The sequence below is a fragment of the Parus major genome, chromosome 2 (genome assembly GCF_001522545.3).
Source record: "Parus major isolate Abel chromosome 2, Parus_major1.1, whole genome shotgun sequence".
NCBI lineage: Eukaryota > Metazoa > Chordata > Aves > Passeriformes > Paridae > Parus > Parus major.
In genome coordinates, this window is record NC_031769.1 from 90,931,097 (window position 1) to 90,951,443 (window position 20,347).

The 20,347-nt window shown below is 36.5% G+C and overlaps 1 protein-coding gene across 2 annotated transcripts in view; it reads right to left on the bottom strand.

Annotated features, from left to right (window-relative positions):
• INVS (inversin) overlaps nucleotides 1-20,347 on the bottom strand; it is an 84,979-nt gene that overhangs the window by 9,538 nt on the left and 55,094 nt on the right. For both annotated transcript variants that reach the window (XM_015617012.2, XM_033512181.1), the window contains 6 exons: nucleotides 18,302-18,473; nucleotides 14,045-14,200; nucleotides 12,348-12,577; nucleotides 11,213-11,319; nucleotides 7,788-8,000; nucleotides 727-1,028 (listed from right to left, as the gene is read on the bottom strand). In XM_015617012.2, the coding sequence (XP_015472498.1) occupies nucleotides 727-1,028; nucleotides 7,788-8,000; nucleotides 11,213-11,319; nucleotides 12,348-12,577; nucleotides 14,045-14,200; nucleotides 18,302-18,473 (1,180 nt within the window). The remainder of the gene's footprint in view (nucleotides 1-726; nucleotides 1,029-7,787; nucleotides 8,001-11,212; nucleotides 11,320-12,347; nucleotides 12,578-14,044; nucleotides 14,201-18,301; nucleotides 18,474-20,347) is intronic.

Consider the following 20,347-nt stretch of genomic DNA (forward strand, 5'->3'; position numbering starts at 1 on the left):
TCTAAAATACTGCCATTCCAGAAAATCATCCAAAACCTGGTGAAACCATGCTATATTCGTAACGCCTTCACAGGATATCCTTTTGACTGGATAGCCAGATCAGAAAACACTCAACAACTGAATCATAATTTTCACAGGCCAAAGGGTCTAAATTTATATTTAATTCCAATAAAATGCCCAAAGCCCATTAAAGTTTTGGTCACAAGAGGATTGATCAGAACACCTGATGAGAGCTGAGTATACAACTTCATGGTTTGATCCTTATTGCATCAACTTTCCTGGCATCACTTCAGTATCAGAAAGAGAATGCATACCTAAAAAAGGCATAGCATTCTTTCAAACATGGATTGTTTGGTTTGAGCGAGAGGATAAATCTCATTGAAAACCAGAGTTACCATTTCTCCATTAACATTCTTTGTGTGCACCACAGATGGTCAAATATCTTTAAACTTATTTATCTGAAGAGTGCAACTAATAGAACAATTGCCCACAGCCTGTTTTTACATATTCTGGGTATTTTTATAGACACCATAAGACACTGTACTGGTGTTTTTCACTACTTCACACAGACTAAAACAATCTGTATCTAACTCTACCCTGCTGCACAAATTGCTTAGGTGATGAAAGAATATGAAATCAGAGAAAGACAAAATGGGTTCTACATATAAAATCCCCCCCAGAAGTGGATGAAGCAGATAAACAGCACAATTAAAAAAGATCACAAACCTTGCTTGATCTTATGACCTTCGCTCTGAGGCTCTGCTGACAGGCAGCTCTCCTTTGGGGTCCCTTTGTCATGACCAGCTTTAGGTGAACCTCTGCTGTTCCTCCCTGGCTGGATCTGTGAAGCATTGAGGGACAGAAGCCTCTTGCTCTGTGTGTCAGCTGCTTTGTTGGGTAACACTTGGACACTGGTAGCCTTCTCCCGATTTGTGGTATTCTGTTGTACCCGAAACTTATTTTGTTCCATGTTCTGCATCCCTTTCTGCAGCTTGGCTTCTTTCCTCTTACTTTCCTCTTCACGTTTCCTGCAATTACAGTCCATACCATAAGATTTCTGAAGATTAAATCTAGCATGTATCTAACTTGAACACACTCCTCTAAAAATCTGACACTGCCACAACAAATCCTTGATTTGACATCCTTTTCACGAGAAAAGGACACGTATTGCACTGAAATGTCTTAGCTTGATCCAAAACAACTGACATGCAGCTACAGCATGATGAAGGTTAAGTCCTCGTCAGCCAGCTGCCCATTCAGTTTGCAGTTGTTTTGACTGATCTTGAAACACTTTACTTATTGAAAACAACTATATTTAGGAGGTTTTATAAATATACAAAAATCAAAAGCAGGATTTAAAAGATAATCATAACACTAATAATTTTGTTTGTAATTAGTAATGAGCAATATTTTCATGTGAGTAGTAATGCAATGCACTGTATTTGAAAAGCAAAAGACTTTAAAAAAAGACACAATATCTTTGAAAATTACTTTTTAGTACTTAAATGTGTCATAGTTAGTACAGACAATTATAAACCGACTTTGAACTAGCTAGTGGTACTAACATGCTGCTATGTATTTGTCATTGGTAGGTAATTAATTTTACATAAACATTATATGTCATATAAATGACAAATACTGATGAGATGTGAATTAAAAACTTGTGTGCACATAGTTTGTCATTACAATGGTGACATTTGGATTTCCAAAATGAAGTAAGTAATGCATCTTTTAATAGTGTAGCCATGAAAGAGAATTTTGGACGAACTTAGGAAGGGTGCATCCATTGAATTAAATTGCAGCCTGTTTTGAAACAGAGTGGGCCATCATTACACTTTAGCTTTTAAATTCTTGCTAGTACCAAGCAGGCTAAACCAAATAGCACACGGCAAACGTTACATACCTACCTCCCACTGAATCTGTTTTTATAAATTAAGCCCTGGTTGTTGGATGAAGTGACACTTTTCCTGTTGGAACGGACAGGCGGTAAATGCCGTATCATGTAGCTGCCTGGTATGTTAACTTGCTTCCAGTGCTCCAACACAGTGTGCAGGCTGCTGCCACATCACCTCCCAGCATGGCGTGTGACAGGTGAGTTATGCAGCACGCCAGCCCCAGTTCCTGTGAGCGGTGTCACTGCCAGCGCATGTCACTGCAGCTCGAGCTGCCAGCCAGAAGCCCTAACTTCATCTGTCAGCGCTATCTTATCAACTATGCTCTGCAGAAGAAGCTGATTGAACTTTGCACCTGAAAAGCTGCTAATTGATCTAAAAAAATACACTCCTAGCAGCCTGGGATTCAGTATTCCCTCTGGCATGAAAAAAAGAAGTGGCTACTTTCAATTAATATTGGCATTCCACAACCGGACTATGCAGGGATGTTGGGACTGTGTACAGTATGGATCTCACTGCCATTACTGTGCCATTTGAGCTGATAAATCAGATTTTGCTATTCACAGAATAGTAATTTTCTATTCTTCACAAGAATAGGCCACCTATTACCAATGTCCTCTAGTCAGGGTTTTAGAGAAGGAAGTGTGAGATGGGCTGTGTGGTACACAATCAAGCCAGAGTGACCTGCACTCCTCTGATGAGCAGATCAACTCAAAACAATAAATTCAGCAACGTACCAATTGTAAAGTTATTGAAATGACACAGGACCAGAAACCAAGAAGTAACAAAGGGTTGTTTTTTTTTTTAAAGGTCTTATCTGTGTGCTAATTTTTCAGATTCAACTGAAGAAAGAATAAAGGGAAGGGATTTCAAAGCTCCCTATTTGTAAAGCATCATCACAATTGTCACACTACAGCTTAGTTGAATAATAGACTCCTGAATACATAAGAATCTCCTCTTGTGTTTTGCTTTATTGAATCAGAAATTCAGCTTGTATTACAGTGAAGAATCTCTTTGAAATTAAAATTTCCAAGTTTTACTGTTGTCCAATTTGAGAGGCTAGGTTTCTTGAACAAGTGAAGGAAGGAGACAAAACTCTAACTTTAGGGCTCTCAGACATTCTCAGGAGGTTCTGGCAACCCAACAGGATTCAAATTTGGGCTCTCAAGTTAGACAGCTACAGCTCAAAAGTGGTAACAGAGATGACAGGCCAACATTTTCCATTGTAAATGCAACACAATTTTGTCCTGAATGGTCATAAGCTTGCATTTTGTTGCAAAAGTGAAAGAATGAAAAGCGAGCCTTTAGCAGATGGAAAGGAACAGTTTCAGCCTTACACACACATTTGTGAAGACACAGAGATGCTTTGAATTTTTGATTCTGCTAAAATGAATTCAACCTTTTCTATTCTGTTAAGAATAGAAACTTAACTTTTTTATCTGCACACTGAAGATTATTTTAAAAGAGAGTGTTTTTAAAGTTATCCTTGCAAAAAAAAAAACTAAAAACTTACTTAAAAAATCTCAACTGAAAAGAGATCTCCAGGTATGATCCTACTACTGGTAGAGCTTTCTCTGGACTAAGAGGAGTTATATTTCATGTTGTATTAACAGTGTCTCCTGCTGTTATCATGTGTAGCATGATAATTATCATGCTACACATCTAGGATGATAATTATTTTCAAAAGAATGATACCACTGACTCATGACATGTTCAGCTTCTGATCTATAATAATCTTTTAACCTGATAATTCTTAATAAATCTGTTAAGACAATGGTCAATTTCTGTCCAGTATTCCTATGTTGACGGGTCTTCCCAAATGTGTAGAGCAGTCTGTTATCTTTTACCTAAGTCCCTATATTTTCCTCAGTCATTTCTTGTATGTATTTTACCACTATTCCAATTTCTAATTGAGTCTTCAACGTGCTTACCATCTTCTGTATCTTGGTGCTATTTTCAAATTCAAATTTACTTTTTTAAGTGAAAATACAAATTCACGATTTATGTAAAATTCCCATCAATATACACTTCCAGTTAAAAGGTGAGAAATGAGGAATTTCCCATGAGGATGAAGACTTCAGGCAAGTCTGAATGACAGCTACTGTTTCTCCATGGCCACAAAACTTGTTATTCAGACACAGAAGAAAATGGAGTTGGTTTCATGTAATTTCTTCTGAAGTAAAAAAAAAAAAACAACCCACAGAACAGTTCAGTCTACTTAGCATCTCTCATGGACCAACTGTTTCTTTACTCTTCCTTTTCCAATGAGTATGTTTATAATGGTTTATTGTGATTACCTATCACACATCCTTTGCCAGTTCTTACTTAGCACCTCAGCTTGTTAGCTTCATCATTGTGTGTTCTTATTACTGTCAATTTTAGTAATTACATCAAATTTCCAATATGTGCTTTTCCCTTTTCAGGTTGCTGAAGAGCTCATTATTCTCTCTGTTGCCACACTCCCCTATCTTTTCTCAGCATGCAGGGGTAACCACCAGTCTTTTGTAAAACCTCATAATCTACTTGTACTCTTTTGGAATGAGAACATTTTTCTAAATCTACTGAAGGCCGTTTAATTGAACTGCTTATTTTCTTACTGTTCTTCTCTTCCTAAATATCATGAGCTACTTAGTCGCTTTCTTCCATTTCCCTTTCACATCCATATTCTCAATCAGTTTCCTTCAATTGGTCAGGATGAAAAACAGAAGTATGGATTCAGGAATTCATCCTGAGAAAGTGAAAGGGGAGGTGAACAAGTGAGGAATTAGTTCTGCAGCCCTTTCAAAATCCAATATATTGGAAATGAGTTTTCTCTGAATATGTTTTAAACACTTAGATATTATTTTCTTATTTACCTGGTTTTGCAATAAGTAAACCAAAATCCTCTTTTTGAAGTCTGGAAGTCTCTTTGACTCAGGAAGTCAGCAAGGCTAACAGGCTGCTCAAAACAGGGTCAGATTGGGTGGCCCAGGTTTTTATCCAGTTATGTCTTGAAAACCTTTATGGACAGAGACCATATAACCTCTTTGGGCTGTTCTACTGCTCAATTGTCCCAAGGGTGAAAGAATTTCTCTTTATTTCCAGATAAAATCTCAAATTTTGCCTGTTAAAAGTTCCCCAGAGACCAGAAACACCAATCAGACTACAGTTCCCCAGACAACTCTTTTGGTCCTTTTTGAAGCTGGGTGCAACATTTTCTTTCCACCCATCATAGGGGACCTTCCCTGGTCTCTGTGACCTTTCAAAGACATTGACCTTTTAAGAGCATCAGTTAGTTCCTTCTGTACCCTTGGATGCAGCCAGTCTGGTCCCATGGACTTGTATAGGCTGAGTTCTCTCAAGCCTGACTCATTCACAGCTGGCAGTTCTGCTTCTCCTCGAAGCAATTTTCTTAGCAAAGGTGTGGGAGACCTTCTTCTGGTAGACTGAGGAGCAGGAGGCATTGAGTACTTCTGCCACACCTGTGTCTGTTGTCACTAAATGCACCATTCAGCAACAGGCCCAAACATTCTCTGCTCAGTCTTTTACTAATGTATTACTGCTTTTATTAATGTAGAAACACAAACTCACTTCGCAACCTGGAGCATTTCTTTAAATTCCATTTGAGTTTTGGTGTTTCTGACACCATTAACATGCCCAAGGAATGCTTCTACACCCTGCCTTTGCAGTCTGTCTCAGCTTCTGCCTCCTGTAAACTGCATTTTTACATTTGAGCTCTGTCAAGGACTCCCAGCTTACCCAAATGGGTCTCCTGCTGTGTCTCTTTGCTCAGTGATGTAAGAGTAAGCATATTGTTGTGGCCTTCATCAAACTTAATTTTATAAATTACAATTTATTTGATATAGGTGAGAACATGGGAGAAGATATTTGTATATAAAGATTTCACAGGCTTTAAAGTTATTTTCTAGTAAAATTACAGTGATTGTAATTTTACTAGAAAATAATACAGGTATAAGATGCTGGCTTTTTGTTATGGTAAAAAGGAAAAAAAAAAAGCCCCACAGAAGAACAGATTATCTAAACACAAGCAGATTTAGGAGTGATTTATCTTAGAGATACTCTCTAAAGTAACATATTTCAAAGCAAGATTTAAATATCTACACTGAAATTGTTGGGGAGAGGGTGTGTGTGTTCAATCTAGGAGTTCACCATCATTCTGGATCCCCACATAATGTCTACTTTTATCTGGAGACCAGATTTTTAAACACCAGTAGGGATAATAGTTTTTTGTATGCAGAAACACCCTGGCCAATTTTAGCTGTGGAATGCACAGATGGGTACGCAGAATGATGACAACATAATGTCCCCTTCAGTTTATTACAGATCATAAAATTGCAATTAAATAAAATTTGTTATGTGACAACCTGATTTGCTTGTACACTCCAATTGTACTGTAATTCTCTTTTTATGGTATTTGGTACACAGACTTTGTTTCTATTGTTTTCAAACAAATCAACAACAACTAAGTAAGTTTCAGAAACTACATCAGAAACTCACAAAGGAAAATTATTATAAAAATATCCCCAAATTTCCATGAGGCAATTCTTTTCCATTTAATCTTCTACATGGTGGATCAGAGAGTCTTCTAAAAATGACTGTCATCACAAAGGATAAAACTATCTCATTTGGTAAAGTCAGTTGTGACCACACAGCAAGAAACAGAGCTCTCCACTTTAAAAAGAAATATTTTCCAAGGCAGCTTCTCCATGCATGGATTTGACTTACATTGATTTCAGCAGAAAAGACAAACAGTAGGCGAGCTACAGGTTACAACTTCAGGATGTAAAGATGTGAGTAAGAGATGAGTTATCTGGTATTTCTAGCTTTGGTTGTTCCTGGGGAATAATAATTGTTTTATAGTAGCAGCAATCAAACCCAGTGAAGGTCTGACTGGCCAATTATGCAGAACATCAAACTACAAAATTTGATACTGAGTGGAGCGCAGCTGAATTTGTCTGTGATACACAGATGCAGCAAAAATACCTCTAGCTGCAAAAATTATATTGTATGTTTTTTTCATATGATCTCTCTTTATCAAAATGCTCCTCCCAAATCATGCAGAAATCCTTTCACACTATTATGTTTTTTCATTTCAGAATCAGATTTCTTCAAGAGAAACCAGGTGCTAATTTCATACTAAGAATCTTAAGGATGAACTCCAAGCAAGCAAAGTATTGTGATAATCATTTATCACATACCTTCTGATTTTAGAATTTCACCACTCTGTTACCATTACCACATTCAAATTGGGTTGAAACTCAGCCAGACCCTACATATCTTGCTGACAACAATTTGAATTGCATGTTAGTTATCTGTAATCCAATATAACCAATTCATAGGAACTCTCTAATTCAAGACCAGAAAATACAAGTGCAGAGAATGATAAGGCCCAAAATGAAGTTGCAAATAGAAACCAGGAGTTCGGGTTGCTAGAGAAACAATAAGTTAAGCCTTACTAAACCAGGCTTCCCTGGTTTGTTTCCATCTTTTATCTCAGCTACTGATTAATTTCTGTTCAAAACTGATATCGAGACTTGACAGGCAAATAATTATTTCCACTACTTAAAAGTGCTAAGTGTTTTCCAAGCCTTTTCACCATCATGCAGAATATCAGCCAAAGGTTCATGGATGCTAACATGCTATTTCCTCAGTTTTTGGTATTTTGCCTTGCTGTCGTATATTATTAAGGTGGTTATATGGTCTAAATTTGTTATTTAAACTGGGATTATACAGAAAATAGCTTCCATCTGCCTATAGTTACATGGAAGTTATATGCTCCCTTCAGTTTTTTACCAAGAGGAACAAAAACCGACGAGCAACAGATAAAATCATACACTGGTAAATACAAACTTACAACAAATATGTGCTGGAGTAGATTTCAAGTCTCAGACTTACTTGGCAGCAGCATCTTTTCTCAGCTGTTCATGTTTCATTAAAAGATTCTTCCTCTCTTGAAAAGCCTTTCTAACTTTGTATCCTTTGTAGACAGCCTGAATTTTGAAAGCAGCAATATCCTGAATGGCAGCTATAGACAGAGCCCCGTGTTCTAACATGAACTGAATCACTTCATGGTGTTCACCAAGCAAGGCATAATCAAGTGGAGTATATCTAAAAAAAACAAAACCCAAAAAAACAACAATTACTATGGATCTAGAATTCTAGCTCTAATGTGCTTTTCTTCAGCCTCATTTCATAATAAAGCAACTTCTAGTATGAAGACAGATTAAACACTGTGCAGTAGGCTGTTTTTCTCATCTTTTTAGGCATTATTTTTCTACCTTATTTATTCCACACACAGTGGTTATGTTTAAAACTTTTTTTAGCCTCCTAATACGGAAGGGGGGAGAGAGGACCTGAAGTGTTTGGACAAAATCTCCCAAAGCCCTACCCACAGCATTAACCGCCTTAGGAAAGCAGTCTTAAAAACGTGTTATTGAGGTTTTCATATAGAAATATAAAGGAAAAGTGAGCTAAAATATTTTTGTGTTATTTCCATATGCATTTAACTTCTAAAAATCTACTGTTAAATCTGGTTTAGCTTCTATAATGTTGGCTGAAGACACCATGACTGACAGAGCGGCAGGATTAGATCCGTATTAAAGAATACTATCTTTTTTAAGGGACTAGGAAAACTTAAGTCTGTTTTCAAATGGACAGAGGTGTTCAAAGTATTAGATTGCTTTGGGTTTTAATAGTGTCCAAGATGCCTAAGCCTTTTTCAAAATAATTCCCGGATTTCCCATTGTTGACATGGGAGCAAAATTTACATATCTCCCTCACCAACACTGAAACTTCAGCGAAAGACATTTAAAGACAGAAGATTATCAGTCACAAACCATAATCAAGACCATATAACATAAGACTATCCAATAACAAGTGTCAATGCATGTGATTGTGAAAATTAGGGCTCTTGTTGATGGTAACTTGCTGGGACACAGTGCTGGTAAGCAAAGAAAGACAGAAAGCACAATTAGACCTGCCACACAGCAATGGTTTGATGGAAGGATAAACAGTATCTGAACTGAAGTGTCTGCGGGAATAAAGACAATGACATAAGATGAAAATTTGGATGTCAAGGTGCTGATAGCATTTAAAGAGATACAGATTTTTGATAACCCAGAAACGGGAACTTCAGAAGGAATGTTGTTTCAGAAAAACACATTTTTTAAAATATTCAAAATTAGGAATACTTTAAGACACAAAAGACACTAAAGTAAACTTTATGCCATACCATATGTCTACCAAGACAATGTGTTCTATTGCAAATCCCAGTCACTAAGAACCATATTTTTAAATGTGGATTCTCCAACTCCATCCAAGCTACATTTGAAATTAAAAAAACCAAAAATCACTTATTCAAATCTGAAGAGGGATTTTTATGACTGGACACTTACATACACTCCTCTGTTGTGTCAGTTCAAAGCCTGATGTAAATTTCCTTTTCCCTTGGTTCTCTCTAAAGCAGATAGCTTTTAAATCAAACTGGCCTCACAGGGAAACACATGAAGACATCAGCCTTCAGCTGTTATAGGCAATTTAACAAGAAGGTGGTCAAGCAGCAGCTTGATGCACCCAGGACATTAAGTTGGATTACAAAATAAATTTTCAAAGAACAACAAACCAAATACCCTCCAGATTAGCACTTGATCATATATCTGGCAAGCAAGCAGGCACTTCAAAATTCTACAGTCTCAGTTCTATCTTTAATCTTTTAGTTATAACCACTGTGTTTAAATTTTTAACTGATATCTCATACTACGTTCTAAGAAAGTAAAGAAGGGAAGCTTCTTTTCCCTATAGGAATATTTGGGGGGAAAAAAAAAAGTCACTATGTACTGAAATTGTTACTGATTAAAAAACAATTTCATCCAATTACAGGTAAACTATTTCCATGAGGTTATTTTTCCTCTCTCTTACAACACTCAACTTGATTTTCCACTTTCCAAACTTCCAATATCTTAACAATAAAACAAGCTTCGTAGATATTCATTAAGATGCAATTGTGTGATTTTTATATATATTTTAGGAGAATTATATTTAAAGATTGATCCATCTAGAAATACTGGGGATCACTTCTGTTCTGCACATGCATTAGTGCTTATCAGCAGACATTCAGAATACTGCTAGTTGTATTTTGAGTAATCTACATTTATACATTATATATATATATTATTAATTCCAGAAGGAAAACAAAAACACGTACCATCTGAATGACTGCGATAAACCAGAGCTAAGGTATTTTCTTTTCATTTGAACATCATTAGTACATTTCCACAAATAAGGATAAGACCAATCTCTAATCTGGCAAAATTCTGGCTTTTAATCTTACTTATTAAAAGTAATTTAATTAAAACAGTTTATTAAATTTTCAATCAAAAATTACTAAAGAGAGCCTTGACACTACTTAATTTGAAACAAGTTATACTTCCATTTGTGTTTCTGAAGAAAAAATAAGAACAGAAAAAGAAGAGAAATCTGAGTGGTTTAGAGTGGAGAATGAAAGAAAAATGATGGAGGAGGAAAGCATTTAAAACCTGGGGTTAAGTAGAGAACTCTCAAATTTAGCACTGAAATATGGGGTTGCAAACGCCTTAAGTTATTTAAAATGCTGAAATATTCAAATTTATATGGCATGCTGTTCATAATCTTATAATTATGAGCAGGTCATCTACTTTAAAAAAAGGCATTAGAAATTTCTGCTAATAGTAATTATCTTCATGGTCATGTGATTAATTCGAACTCCACAACCCAAATCATTTTTAAAAAACTGTTATTTATATGTCAATGAAAGACAAAGAAAAGAGATGCAAATGTGCTGTCTCTTTGTGATTACAGGAGACTTTTTTATAAAACCAAGCCTTTAGAATACAGGTAGCCACCAGGTACTTTGTAATCACCATTTTAAAACATAACATTACATTTCTCCCATTTTCTTTCCTCTTGCTGTATTTCTGTCAAATATAAAAGAAAAATTCCAGTCTATTCCAACAGCAGAACTGCCTTTTAATCCCTTGTCCACACGTATCTGCCTTCAGCTCTACATAAATGAGAAAGATCTTTAATATTTCCAACAAGACCAGAGTGAGTGAATACTTCCAGAAGTTCATGGTTCAGAAGTATAAAAGTTGAAGTTGCAACATCTTAGCTAAAGAAGGGAACTTTCACATTAGAAAAGCTGCTTACGCTGAAGCCCAAGGTTACAGCACTCCTTTGAGATACAAGATGACGATTCTCTTGCAGAATCCGAACATTTAACATTTAAATGGAAGGCAGCAGCGCTTTGGCACCACTACAAAGTAACACCTTCAGACAAGCAATACCTCTCCTCGCTGTTCTCCATGTGATTGGGGAAAGCATCAAAGCTGAGCAGTAACTTTATAGCATCAAGGTAGCCATTGTTGCAGAGCCAGTGCAGGGCAGTTCTGCCCTGTAAAACAACAGCACAGAACAAAAATAAACATTACCCCCCACGCCACAATAAAAGTCATAAATCATAGTCCAATTCAGTGCTTTTCTGGACATGAAGATAAAAAAAGTTCTTCTAAATAAACTTCCTTGTTAAAAAAAGAAGAAACACAGCACTTAAAAAATGATTTTTTTCTTAAAGAAGATTTCGATACTAGTGCTTTTTCACCTAAAACAGCTGAAAAGGAGCAATAGAAGATTAGCCTTAGAGTTGCCTTCTTTGCAAAAGATGCACAGCATGCTCAGTAGAACTCATAATGAAAACCACATTTCCATTACCTGGAATTATCTATGCCCTACAACAAATAGCTACAGAAAATTTCAATAAATTGGGTGAGGCTCTTTTGACTGATGAGGCTCTACTGACTTCTGAGAAATTACATCATATAACAAAGAAAACTGTTACAGGTTGCACAATTATTCTGGCTCCTAATTTCAATTACTGCCTGAATAATGGCACAAAAGAACATATAAAGCAATCAGTATTCTTTTATTTTTTTTTCACCTGGAAGAGGGATACATATTATGTGGGTACTTAATGTGGACAAGTTATTGTACTTAATGTGAAGCAGTTATTGTGCCATCTCACTTGCAGTACTTTACTTTCTTACTTGCTCTCTCTCTGTGTATGCTGAAGAACAGACTAAAATCACATTCCTATGTCAGCTGTTAATAAGGAATGATAGAAGAAATCAGATCATTAGTATGATTCCTCATATCATCACACTTTGATAAGGAAAAACCAAAAAGTGATCTGGAAAAATACGAATCTTCAATTCATGTTACATATTAAAATACTAATTTTCTTTCGAGATTTTAGAAGTGAAGGCATAGGGAAAATGACATCAGGATGCATTTCCTTTTGTGACAAACAGCAGCACAGATGTTACTATGTCCTGGAAAAGGAATGACCTTGAAGAAAAGGAAAATGTTTTGATTTATGGTTATTCTAAAGTTAATGATATACCTCAGTGAAGGAGAACAACGTACCTCTTTATCCTGAATATTTGGATCTGCATTGTTTTCCAGCAACACTACCATGCAGTTAATGTAACCTCCATAAGCAGCACACTGCAGAGGTGTTCTACCTGCATAATCCTGCACATTAGGGTTGATTTTATTTTCTATCAGGATTTGGCACACATCAGCATTTCCTCCCAGGGCTGCCCAATGAAGGGGTGAATGGCCATCTTGGTCAACCAAATCTACTCTTGCTCCTCCTGTGGAAACAAATACATTTTTGAGCACAAAAAGAAAATACTGTTGAATGCTAAGAAAAGAGAGAGTTTATGTTCAACTAGAAACTTATTTCATAAACTAACAATTCAGCAAAGTATTTCGGAAAGCAACTTCAATTTTGTTACTCAAATCCTAAAACTTAAATCAAAATTAATTTGGAATTAAATAGTTTCAAAGAGACTCAGGTATCTACCTTTTTTACAATCTTCTAACTATCCTCTAATATGCTTTACAATATCCAGACTTACCAAATGCCTATAAAAAAATCTATTTTATTTGTTTCAGGTTTATCAATTTTCAGTAGAACTTTTCTCTCTTAACAACAAAATAACTTCTAAAAATTAGATTTCAGATTAAATGTCTTTTTAAATCTCTAAAGCAGACAAGATAAAATACTCACAATGTAATAATAATTTTTAAAATAAACTTATTTTTTTTAATTCGAGCCTACTAAGACTCTTTTATGCAGATAATTAATTTCTCTATATGTTCTTGCAAGATGTAAAAATTCTGTACAAAAGTAAAACTCCACAAATACAAGAACTTGAACCAATCAGCAACCATGACTCTCTATATCACAAAATATTCAATTAAACATAACTTGGATTCTGACAGCCAAGCTTCTTCCATCTACAAAAGCTAAATGGCACAGAGAGTGGGAGGAAGAGCTTAACAGGAGGTTAAAATATGCCCAGCAGATTATGGAAGGAAGAACACTTTTCAGTAAGAAAAGCTGGTTGATGGAAAACTTGCAAAATTTAGCCTTGATACTACATCTATCCTTAAGTGGGATAATGTCAGAAGTAGGAAGGAGATGTTTCTGGGAAGCTGAAATGACAGAATTTTGCATCTAAGATGCCACTGTTCTTTCACTGTACTTCTTACCCTTCAGCAGATATTTTACAATTAACTAAAACTGTGTACTTTGTTAAATCCCATTTCTGTCTACTAAAAAGCAATCAGAAGAAAATATTAATGATGTAGGACTTTTGATATCTATCTACATTAAAAAAAAATAAAGACTCACTTAAAAAAAGTCTTCAAAAAAAACCTAAAAATGGTTTCTCACAAAAGTGAAGAAAGCTTAAATTGGTCTTATTTACTGGGGGGAAAAAAACAAACAAACAAAAAGAAAAGAAAAGAAAAGGAGCGAAGGACTTGCTGAGGGAAGAGCTGGTTTGAGAGAGTGAAACGTACTTGCAAAGGCTTAAGCAGAAACAAACTGTGAAAAGAACAATCCCAATTTTGAAAGTTTTGTATTTAATACTTCCAGACATTTTGCACAACACTGAAAATCTTTTAGATTCTCTAAGGCTACTTCACAAGGGGAACTTACAAACAAAACCTGCTTTAGGAAAGCAGGTTTTCCTACCCCACCTCTTTCTCAGCTGCTTATTTCCCATTCCCACAGGAAGCAGCACCAGAACTCTGAAGTCCTGAGAGCTGACCTTGAATGAGTGTTTGAATCACTTCCTTGTGACCCATCTCACAGGCTCGGAAAAGTGGGGTGTGTTTCATCACGTCCAGAGCATCCACCTGTGCTTTATGCTCCAGCAGCAGTTTCACTGTGCTGACGTGGCCAGAAAGGGCAGCAGCGTGCAGTGCTGGAAGAATAAAGTAGTAGGGGAAAAGAAACCACAATACCATGAGCTTTAGAGGTCCACAATTAGAACAGTCAAAATAAAAATGAATTATGACTATTTTGGTGGAAAAAGTAATTTTCAACCTCAAGAAACTGAAAAATCATAACAAATGATGATGTAACAACACTTTCTCGCCATAGAAGCAACAAGCAGAAAAACTGTTAGCCCTGAAACATGTTTCTAACTTGCACAAATAGAAATTTTACATTTAACACCACCAAGATTGGCTTATAGTGAGGATTTGTGGAAGAATAGCAGATTCTGATTAAGAGAACATAACATGATTTACTTCTGCCTCTGTTTTGTGCCATTTCTGAGATTGCTCACCACCAGTGAAACAAAGCTTTCATTATTTCTTCAATGCTTTCCTGAAAATGACTTTTTGCTTTCAAATAAGAAAAGTTGACTCATTAAAACTAACCTCCGAAAACTACCCAGCTGTTCCTACTCCTCCCTGCCACCTTTTTTTGTTTCAAAATTACTTGAAGAAAATTTTATATGAAATTATGTAGCAAGACCATTGTATCTTGTACAGTATCTCTGGCTCCCTGTTTCTTCAAGAAAAAGAGAAATATTACAGAAGTACCAGATGCTGCTACACTCCAGATACTTCACAACTCAGGTAAAGGTGTGGTGTCCTGTAACTGGAGTTGCTATTGCCTAACACAGCATCTTGCAGGCACTGGCAGCCAGAGTTGAGGATGACCAGTTTACAGCTCTTTTTGAAAGAAAGAACTGCACACAGCAATGAGATTTCAAAGCAATGGAGAACACATGTATTGGTGGTTTCACTTACAGTTTGACTTCAAAATGTTTTGGGTTATTTCCTACACTCAGCAGTCAGATCAGACAATCTACATTCTCAAGTTGCCTTAAATGTAGAATATTTTACAGACAAGAAAATCAAAATAATATAGAATAAAACCACAAAATAAAGCTGTGTATAATTGTGCATTTAATAAAGTGAATTCATATTTCCCCATCAAATTTCAGAAATATTCATGCTTAGTGAGAACTGAATCTGCTCATGCAAGCAAAATGTGGGGCTGTAAACACTACCTACGTGTCTGTATTTGTTTAATGTTAAAACAGACATCGGGATCCAGCAGAGGCATTATACAGAAATGCACACCACAAAGACCAGCGCTAGAAGAAGCAGCTTCTTGAACCATAGCCAGAATATAAAACCAGCATTTTTGTATTTGTCAGCTTCTGTTTACAACCAGTAGCAGCCTATGAGACAGTAACCCAGCACAACCTGTTACACAGGCCCTTCTGAAGCGCTCAGGTTGTTCATGCCGTCATTGACCCAAATCCAGCTGGTGTGCGCTGCCTTAGAAGAGTCACAAAATAATCGATAGTAACACTGTGACACGGACTAAGCACTGGGGTCAGAGACACTCTGAGAAGTGAAAATTGAAATCATGCCTTTGAGAGGACGCTGATTTAAGTGCAGCAGCCTAAAAGAGCAGCGGAGCTCACCGCGCTCGTGAGAAGTGAGTGCGGGTGCAGCAGCTACTGCGAGTGGGTGGCTATCGGTAGGAACTGGACCAGAATGAGATCCCTGCCGCGTCGTACATTTGGATGGGCCTGGTTTTCATGGTCTGACCTCACAATAAACTCTAGATTCTGGTTTTTGTCCTGAATCCCTTATGAAACCAAAGGCAGTAAACCACTCCATCAGATGACACATGGGGTGTGTGTAACAATACAATAGAAAAAGAGCTGCTGTGTCAGCTTGGCCAGTTCTTCCCCCCTATCACTCATTCTGACGCAGGCATCTTGTTTCGCACTTTGTGCTCAATATTTTCTTGTAAGCCAAATTTTCTGTGATGGAGTCACGGTGACTGAAGAGATTCTTCAGCCAGCTGGTCACAATGGGCCCTTTGTTCAGCCGACAGACAGAGCCCTCTCCATTGTGCACAGTGACGGCAGAGCTATAAAGCTGCCCCTGTAATGCTCCTGCAGCGCTGATCTCTGAGAGGAGGGAAATTCCTTTCCCTTGGTGTCATTCTCCTACACAATGCCGAGAGTCTCGATGTTCTAGCGGAGCTCAATGGAGAGCTTGCTCTTTTTGAGTAAATGCAAAAGGCTGCGTTAACACAACATTACAACCGAGCTGAACTGAGTTCTGCACACAAAAGTCAGAAAAACTGCAGCCTTGAACTCTGCTCAGCAACTGTATCCCAGGCACGGAGGCATGTGTGCTATTTTCTATTAGTGCATAGTTTCCCCTCCGAACACAACACTGCTTTTCCCTCACGAAAACTTGGGAATGATTAAAGCCCTTTGGAAAAAAAATAAAATTAAAAAAAAAAAAAAAAAATCAGAGAGTGATTTACTGGTGGGCTTCCTTTTATGTTTCGAGCTCTTTATAATAAAGCCCAGGCGACGCACTCGCTGGCACAATGGTGCAGCTCGGGCTGCTCAGCAGCACAGCTCCCCACTTCCAGACTATTCCTGTACTCTACACAACGGCACTCCCAAGCAAATGGAAAATCCATTCATTTCCTTGGATTAAAAACCCTACAAGGAAACCGAGATTAAAAGGTGATTACATATCACCGCTACAAAAGGTTTAAGACTGAAAGATAATAAACCCAACCACCTGAATTATTCAAGCATGAAATCCACACCTGAGTAATTTCAGAAACACAGTGTGTGATTACCGATTACTGCCTGCAAAGAAAAAAACCCTTTGTAAGGAGGTTTACACAGTAACAACAACATTGGTGCACCTTAAGGTCTGAAAGAAATACTGAGAGGTATTTGAAAGGGAACCGTCACGAAGTAGCAAGTGTGAGACTGATAAAAGGTAAAATAAGACTAAAATTGTAGAATATTTAGTTTGTAACATCACCAAATATGAAGACTGAGATTTTATTTGTTGCACTATTTCTTACACTCAAAAATGTCAAACTATCACAACTTGGAAAGACTGATTTATTTTGTGTGTGTTACATTGTAAAAAACCAAGAATTTATATATTTAAATAGAATTTTATGTTAACTGTAAATTGCTTTTTGTTAAGATCTAGCACTAAGTTTCAAATCCTGAACCACACAACCCTGACATATATATTTTGTGCTTCTAACTCTGTGACTGTATCTGGCATTGGGTAGTTATTGATCTCCCTATAGAAAAGCCTACCCTGAAGCCCTGCTATCAAACCTCCCCAAATTTATACCAAATATATCCACATTTTCATTTAGATGCCATCAGCATACTATACAACTCAACTACTTTTCCTATATTTCCAATATAGGAAACAATTATGTTGAATACATAAACACTTCAACACCTGACTCTCACCTGACAGAACCGTTATTTTGTTTTTGTTGAAAGTACTACATAAGTACAACATTTCTACCAAAAAAAATCTTTTTTTTTTTTTTTTCCTTAAAGGAGATAAATTCATAGTTACCAGCGGAAATTCTGTATTTCATTACTTGTATGCTTGAATACTGAAACATAGTATTGATGGCATAGTAGTGTTGCCTACTTATCTTTTGCTTCAGGGAGATAACAGGATGATAAACTTGGGGGATATCAAGTTCAATCTCTTGTTTGGACAACAGAAGTGCAATCTAATTTTTATTTCACTATCTTTACAAATAACTATGGAATGATTTTCATGATGATAATTTAGCTACTTCAGTAGTTAGTTTGCTCCATATTGTTTCAAAGTATTTGTCACTGTACTGTCAAATAAATTTTTGAACAGGCATTTTTATGCAACTATGTTCCATTTTATTCTTCAAATTACAGAACAGCTTTTCCTGTCACAGGATTAGAGAACTAACTAAATAGCATTGCAGTACACTTCCTCTTGCTACGCTTCAAATGAACTGTTCCAATCTGTGCAGAAAAGGTTCATTTCTTTCCCACAGTAAGGAAAAGAATTGACTCACACATATAATTCAACTAATGCAGAAATGTTTTCAGGAGTGAAGTACACATACAGAAAAACATTAATACAGATTCTAACAAGGTTTCCACTTGGTGTAAATCACACAGACTGAAAACATGCAGTGGTTCTTCACTGTAAAGAAAGCATCTTACCTGTGCCAGCATATTTGTCTGTCATATTGATATCAATATCCAATTTTAAAGTCAGCATAGTCCTAATGACATCATCACTGCCTTTGCCAGCTGCCCACATGAAGGACGTTCTTCCCTCAAGATCCGAGTCATCTTTCACAGAAGGATGTTTCAAAAATACTTCAACTGTTTCCTGAAAAGACATACTGTTGAAATTAACATTAAAAGGAATCTGCAACAAGAAACCATTATCTCATGTTCATGTTTGTTTATGAAGCAAATCAAAGCCTCTTTTTTCCTTTTATGTTTATAAAGAGTAACAGCTCAACAGGAACACTGTAACTTCTGCTATGTCTTTTCCCTCACCAATGATCATAGTGCATCCTTAACTATGAGTTTAACAGTGTCATTTAACACTTTTTTCTTTTCAATGTCAATTATGATGTGTTAGTCACAAGGAAGCAAAAGATGCTACAGTCTCTGTGAAGAAAGCAATGGCAAAAATATCACAGGTTTATCAAAACATGACTGTAATACTGTGATGAAAAATTTACAGAATCTTTTAAGTTGGAAAAGACCTCTGAGCTCATCAAGTCCAACCTATGACCCAACACAACCAAGTGAACCAGACCATGGCACTGAGTGCCACACCCTGTCTTTCCTTAAACACCTCCAGAGGTGGTAACTCCACCACCTCCTTGGGCAGCCCATTCCAACATTCCACCAGCCTTTCCTGAAGGAAAAAATTCCTTCAGATGTCCAGCTTGAACCTACTCTGAAAAGAATATTCTTTCAAAATATTTTCCCAATATATTTTTTCTCTCCAATTATAAATACAACTGCACATGCAAGTATTTTACTTTGCCTATCTCTAATATTTTGACTGTTAAAAAAAAATAAAAAGGGTCAACACAGACATATTTCCTAATGTTTAATAACATCATCAGGTTACTAATTACCAAAATAATATAACTCAGAAAATATTAAGGAAATCTTTACAGCTGAGTCCAGTCTTTCCACTGTAACTGTTAAACTAAAATCTCAAATCAAGGCAAAAAATAATTTCCTTCCTTTCCTTCCTTTCCTTCCTTTTTATGCTGTCAAGCAAACAAGTCCACTTGTTTTACCTGCTGCTAGATTCTTAGTGAGTCACCCAGGAATGGAAGGGAAAGAAAATCACAACTATTAGAAAAAGAATAAAAGGAAGATTTTCCCTTTTCTATCTAGTGCCTTATAAGGCCGTGAGTATGTAACAGCTGGGAAACATATAATATGAATCACTGGTAGACTAGCCAATAAAAACATGATAAAAAATATTATTATTTTACTTTCTATTTATATTTTATTATTAACGTTTTCTTAGCCTTTCTTCTGTGTGACCCCACCATAGCTCTATCACTGCTCTGGGTAAGACAGGAATTTCCTGGCTATAATGAACTAAATTATTTTAATCATGAAGACATTTGAACGCTTAAGTACCATTGATCAATTTGGATTTGTTTTTTCACTACTACTTACTATGTCATCCTTCTAAAGAATTAGTAAATTTCTCATTTATCTTATGCTACTGATCTAAGTTCCTTACAGCTTTGTGAATTTAGGTCTGAACTAGCGTTTTATTGTGAAAAGGTCCAGGCAGAAGCAAGGAGAGATGGAAGCATAAAGCTTTCCACACAAACCCAGCATGAGTTTATAGCTCTGTGTACTCACACTGACCACCACTACACCTCAGACAAAAACAGCCTCTCATTAGGCCAGAAACTCAGCACCCTCCCAGGGCTCTGCACTGCTGGAAATCCTGCAGAGTGAAAAGCACTGCAAAGGCTGCGCTTCTTCAATACTGAGGCACACGTTCTACAAAATATTTTATTTTTTCATTAAGTTTTGGCAAAGCAATGCTTCTTTCAACAACTCTTTCTTTTCTACAGCTTTTAATTGGAAAAAGTGGAAGGAAATCCCAGAGTGCTATAAGCACTATTTTCCAAAATGAAGTTACCATAACCTGAAAACAAAACAAAATTAAATTACATCAAGATAATTAAAAAATCAAGAAATACAAGTATCAAT